This window comes from Phytophthora parasitica, assembly GCF_000247585.1.
Source record: "Phytophthora parasitica INRA-310 unplaced genomic scaffold supercont2.21, whole genome shotgun sequence".
NCBI classification, from domain to species: domain Eukaryota; phylum Oomycota; class Peronosporomycetes; order Peronosporales; family Peronosporaceae; genus Phytophthora; species Phytophthora nicotianae.
This window is the reverse complement of record NW_008649007.1, coordinates 1052318-1058518: the sequence shown is the minus strand read 5'-3', so window position 1 is coordinate 1058518 and position 6201 is coordinate 1052318. Positions and strand designations below refer to the sequence as shown.

At 50.0% G+C, this 6201-nt stretch overlaps 1 protein-coding gene across 1 annotated transcript; it reads left to right on the top strand.

The window, feature by feature from the left end:
- Positions 1-929: 929 nt before the first annotated feature.
- Positions 930-1487, top strand: PPTG_09971 (hypothetical protein; the record flags this gene model as incomplete). Its single annotated transcript, XM_008905780.1, has 1 exon — positions 930-1487. The coding sequence occupies one exon, from the start codon at positions 930-932 to the stop codon at positions 1485-1487; it is 558 nt and encodes a 185-aa protein (XP_008904028.1).
- Between the last annotated feature and the right edge of the window lie 4714 nt (positions 1488-6201).

Here is a 6201-nt window from a genome sequence, read left to right as displayed (position 1 = left end):
GCCGTGGTCACCCCCTGTCGCATGACCGAGAGTTCGTGGCTTGAGCAACTTGAATGTAGCCACTTCAGCGATTACTTGGAAATCACTACACCACACTACACTACCAAAAACCGCGTCGAATCGAATTAGCACTTGCTGAAACAACTCCTTGGAAAGAAAACTGCAGTGGATCAGGCCGTATCCAGCCTCCTAAGACACGAGGTCAGCATCACACACCAATTTTTGGAGGCGATTCACAAACTCAACTGCAGATCTCGAAACCCGGACACGGTTCCCGTTTTTTGCGGCGAGCTGCCGCACTGACGAGCGATTACGTCTTGGCAAAAGTCCGACGACAATGGGACCGGTTCGTGGTCGCATCGGATAGCATGTCATGCGAAAAGCGCAAAGATCAGCTGTCAATTTGGGATGTGTACGTGGGTGCAAAAACGTATACATGCAATGATCTGGAATGGATCTGTACATGCTTGTTTGCAAAGAGCCACGGCCTGCCTTGTCAACACATCATGTTTATTTGCCGGTGCGGGCATGGATTCGTAGAGATGCCGACAATGACAATTTCGAGTCGTTGGAACATGACCGATACATTAAAGGTCTATAGAAAGTTCGAAGTGGGTGCAGCATCATTACAGTCGGTCACTAGCTCCATAAGGCTGAAAAATACAGCTCGGGCTGACAAAGACACTTGTGCAACGTTATCGAACAAAAGTAGCGTTAGTACTATTAAAGTCGAACACACACCCAGAGCTCATGTCGCTTATCTGCGCCTTAGGCGACAGGAAAGCGGCAACGTGGTCATGATGTCATCGGAGGAGAAGTACTCGTTAGCCAAGATAGTGTTTGACCCTGTCTTCACTCGGCTGTAGAGTCTACCTATCTCTAAGTTCTACAAGGAGCTGGAAAAATGGGAAAACATTGTTACAAAAACGATGGCAAGTTGCACTGATGCAGCCAGCAACGATGAAAGTACTGCCGAAGACGTCAAGAGTGATTCTGAGGACGACTGTCTAGACGCTGACTCAATAGGCCGCTCGTACGATGCGGACCTAATGCGCGAAATGGAAGTGGTAGAGCATACGCTTGACGAGGAGGAGCACTGTACCTCCCAAGCCGAAACAGTATCGTTGCTCAAACTAGCAGCTTTATCACATGGGGCAACGTTAAGCTCAGCAACGTTATCCCAAGAGTCAGCTGTGGAACCTACGCAAGTTACCTCAGATCAGCTGGATAATGAGCGTTCTGCTGCGGACATGTCTTTTTCTGTATTTGCACCGTCCACCTACGCTGCCTACGAAGAGGTGTCTTTGTCCCAAGTTTCCCTAGGCGACATTAACATCTCTGAACAGTCGCAGCTCATCATTGAAGAGAAACCTGAAGCAGACGCTTCTGGTGAACATGATCGGGCAACAACTTCAAAGTCGGAACTGTGTTGTTCAAGAACGAGGTGTTCAATTGAACTTACCTCGCCCTTATCAAGGCAACTCTAGAAAGAAAAAGAGGCAGAACTGGTCGGCCATTGCTGCTATGCCTCGCTACGCGGTGATTGACTATCCCGAGGGTCTGACTATCAAAGTCAGTGACGTTATTAGATGGGCGCGCAACTCCACACGTCTGAAAGACGTAGCCGGAACTTTAAAAAAGCACCCGTGTATTATGAACGAGCAAACCCTACGCGGGAGACACAGACACGTAAGGGAGGTGAAACGTCATGACAACAGGCTGCTGAACACAAAGCTCAAAACGAGGATCACAATGTTGTGGATCTCACTTGTACTCCAAGCTCCGCCGACGACACAACATTCACAACACTAGCCGTCTGGGTCACACCAGAGCTCGATCCGTTCTCAAGGTACATTAGCGTTGCCCATTTATTGTTGCTTATTTGATTTAACGTTGCTCGAGCAACACTAACTAAGTGTTTTTTCTCATCTAGCGAGTGTGTCACCGCAATGATGACTTTCTATAGAACAAAGGAAAGTTGTGAGCGCTGGGGAAAGGAGCTGACGTGGCAACTGCAAGATTGTGTGGTAGTTTCCGCTCTGCGTTGCTGAAATGCTGATGCTTGTTGATTGCAAGTTAAGAAGTGAGCTTCCTTCCGACTAACTCCTACTCCTGCTTTCTACTGGACTACTCCTACTCCTATCAGGACCACAGGCTTCACCCTGGGCACAGCCTTGAGAGTCGAGCATCAGGGTTGCAGTAAGACTGCAACTTCATGTTGATAGACGACGCTGTAGTTTGGGATGGGGTTCTTGATTCAGGATAGCCTCCTTCCCGTTGAGGAACGCCTCCTTGCTTGCCACACACTACACTGCCCCCGAAGAACCCATACCAGTACCGTCTTGATATGCAGATACGAATGTCGAGCCTCTTGTCACCAAATGTCACGACTGATAGAAATGTGTCACCTGCTGCGAAAAGACAGTCCATACATGAGACGGGACAATGTTACAGGTCACGTTGCACTTTAACACGTTGAAGTTGCTCCATAACTTGACCTGCACGTCGAATTAGGCTCTGATATTTTGCTGAAGTGTCGACAAGGCCTGTACCAACTCGATGTCGCCACTTTGAGCTGCGTAATTCTCCACACGCGTAGGTATATCACTGTAGAGACTCTGAAGAAATTCCCAGGAGTCTCCTTCGTCCTGCAAACCGACCCAGGATACGAGAAGCTGCCATCCATGTTGGGTCTTGCGGTGATTCTTGAAATCTTCGACGCCAAGAACCATACCTTGGTTGCCGACATGAGCCAGGAGTTCCTCGCTGGTGCCCAGGCTTCCGTCACGGTAGAACTTGAGCCGGGACCCGTGCACCATGTAGCGTTGGCTACTCACCAAGTGGCGAATCATAAAGGAATGAGGGTGTTCATCTACAACTTCGAATGGCCCCACCCAGCGGGCGAGTAGTTTGTTTACCGAAAGGCGAGAGTCGATCCTCGACCACAGTACGAAATCACCGATAGCGAAATTGCATGGTACTCCGTTAGAGCGGCTCATGTTCTGCAACCGACGTCGCTCCCGGATGTCGACCACCTCTTTGTGCATTTCTTGTAGACTTCGTTGCATGTTCTCCACTATTTCGTCAGGAATAGTCCCAGGCTCAGTCACCATCATTGCCTTGCCGTTGCGCTCAACTACGATAGTCTCAAATGGTGTAGGCCTAGGTAACGCGGTGAAACGCTCACCAGGGGACCGGTTGCCTAATGAAGCCACTGGGGCGTGACTCAGAATCCCTTGCACTACAGGAACGAGATATTCCCACTCATGCGTGTCCAGCTTCATCTCCATCAACAGAACACGTAGAACTTGCAGCACATCTCGATTCAGTCGCTCGATAGTACCGTTGATCCACGGAGCGTAGGCTAGAACTAGATCTTGTTTAATGGAGAGCTGTTTGCAAAGTTGCTGTACAACCTGGTTCTTGAAGTGACTTCCTTGATCGAAAATCAAATTTTTAGGCGGACCAAAACGCTTTGACCAATCCACGAGTGAAGTGGCTGCCAGGACACTTGTTGGCGAATAGCAAGCCACCAATTCACAAAAATGGGTAAGGTTGTCCTTCAGTACGAGTAGATATTTGCATTCACCCACACTGTCACCAAGAAAAAGAAAATCCCAGTGGAGCATCTCGTTTCGCTCAGATGCGTCGTATGTAGGTCCCCAGGGGCGTGGAATCACATTACCACCTTTCACGTGTTTGCAGAGAAGGCACCGTTTCAGGAATTGCCGGCAATGTTGTTCCAGACCTTTGATCGAGAAAAGGTCTTTGACTGTAGTCATCATCGCGTCAAGTCCACGGTGTCCTTGACTACCGCAATGAGCCACAATGAGAATGCGCTGTCGTAGCTCCTTCACGGACTCTGGTATCCATATTTTCCGTCTACAGTCACGATGCCATCGTCATCACACCCCGTTGCTCTGGGTACAGTCCGCTTGTGTTGATGTTGCACTTGGCTGATCTCATTCAAGACAAAGTCGCCTTGACGCGGACGCAGTTCGTCAAGTTGACGTTCAATCGCGTCGTCAACGCGTTGCTGGCTAAGCGTGACGAATTTGCACTTCACGTGCACCCCTGCCTCACCAGGAGAGCCCCACCGCGAGAGGAGATCGGCCCACACGTTTGCCGTACCCTCGATGTGGTCGATTTGGTAGTGAAGACCAGTGAGAGATAACGCCCACCGTTGTAATTTGCCACGCACGTGACGTTTAACTTCGTGTGTTGGTGCGAACACGTAGATCAGGTTCTTGTGATCGCAGAACAACCTTAAACCTGAAGGGCGGACGAGAAAATGACCCAGGTTGCGGGCAGCCCAAATGATCGGGTACGCTTCCTTCTCAATGATGCTCCACCGACGTTCCGTCTCGTCGAAAATCCCGCTTTTGCATACTAGAAGTTGGTGCTGTTGCTCGTTAGCAGGTAATGCGGAGTCCCGGTCATCCACTTGAGTCACGACGAGCCCCCACCCCAGTTCACTGGCGTCACTAAACACGGCAACTGTGGACGACGTCGTCGGAAAATGCAATAGTTGCGAAGAACCAAGCAGGGTTTTTGCGGAGTTGAACACGTCTTCTTCGTCCAAAGTCTACGAAAGAACCACCCCAGCCGCTAGTTTCTTAGTTCGCCCATTGACACTCAAAACTGCCTCCAACTTGTCATACAACGGGCGCATGGTGCGTCCAAAGTCGATCAACGTATCGCGCATCCACCCAGCAGCGCACAAAAATTGCTGTAGGTCAGCAGCTGTAGTAGGGAGGGGAAGAGCTTGCAACGCACTGATGCGTTCAGGGTCGTGGCGAATGCCAGTACCACTGAAGATGCGGTCACACCAACGAATCTCCTTCTGGAATAAACAGCTCTTACTCACGCTGAATTTCAGCCGGTGAGTACGGACAATAGAAAAGAACTCACGAAGTGTAGCGATGAACGTAGGCGTGTCATCCGCATAGACGAGAATATCGTCAATCCACACAAGTAGGTGAGCGTACAGAATCACTCGCTCCCTGTGGAACGCGCGTAGGAGTCCATACAGTATCGGTCGTAACAAAACTCATCATTTCCTGGCTGTCAGGATGTAGAGAAAGCTGCCAGAATCCCTTTGACATGTCAAAATCCGCGAAACCGTAAGCTCCGGCCGCTTCGTCGGCAGAATCCGTCACATCCTGGGCCGCTCCTCATACTCCAGCACGGTATCGTGAAGAAACGAGAGATAGTCAGGGTCAAAGCCATTATTCCCAGCTGCGACCACCATATCTTCCAATTTACTGCGAACTTCCAAACCAGAAAGCTCGAGATCTACACACCCATCGTCTTCAAATGGGTCCACATCTTCACGAAGTGAACTCCAGCCAGCTGTTCAAGTTGCTGGTTTACATCAATTCCGAGTGAGACGAGCGTGTCGTTACCAAGAAGAAAATCGGTCTCTTCACCCTCCATAACCAAACAGGTCACGTCAGGTAGCTTCACAGTACCCGCTGCCGTTTGCATCACGACATCCACCGTAACAGAGTCAAAACAGGTAACTGTAGAACCTCCAGCAACGATAGCCTCAATTGGAGAGGGTAGGACATGCATCTCCACATCGCTACCAAGTGCAACTAACTCGTCGACCACTGCACGAGGGATAACAGTTGAGTCAGATCCTGAGTCAGCACAATACGGCAAGACCACGAGCTCGTTGATCATCACTTCCCCAGGTTGAAGCAAAGTCCGAACCACCTTGGCTCGTGACCGATCCTTTATTTCCTTCATCTTGTCGGCAGCACGTCTCTTGTCGTCATCCGTCGCTGTCGGACAGTCACGAAGCCAATGCGAGCCTTGACAGACCCAGCATCCAGTCTTGGGTGGCTTTGACTCCTTCCTCTGGGGCTGAGACCCGAAATTATTCGTTGGTGAACTCCGCTGAGCGCCGTCTCTACGGGCTTCCACAGCGGATGCAGTTCCCCACTACCGGTTTTAGTCTTCATTTCATTGTGACTAGGCCTTCGGTTAGATCCAGATTTGGATCTGTGCTCCATCGACAGCAAGTGATACTTGTGCTGAGCCCGTGCCTTCTCCTTAATGATGTTAAAGAGCATAAAATCGTTTCTTTTCGCCTCTCTGCACTCATACTTGCAATGTCGCTTGACATCATCACGTACCATACGAGGCTCGAGATTGTCGATCAAGATGGTGCATCGTAGCTTCATACGATCAGCAAAA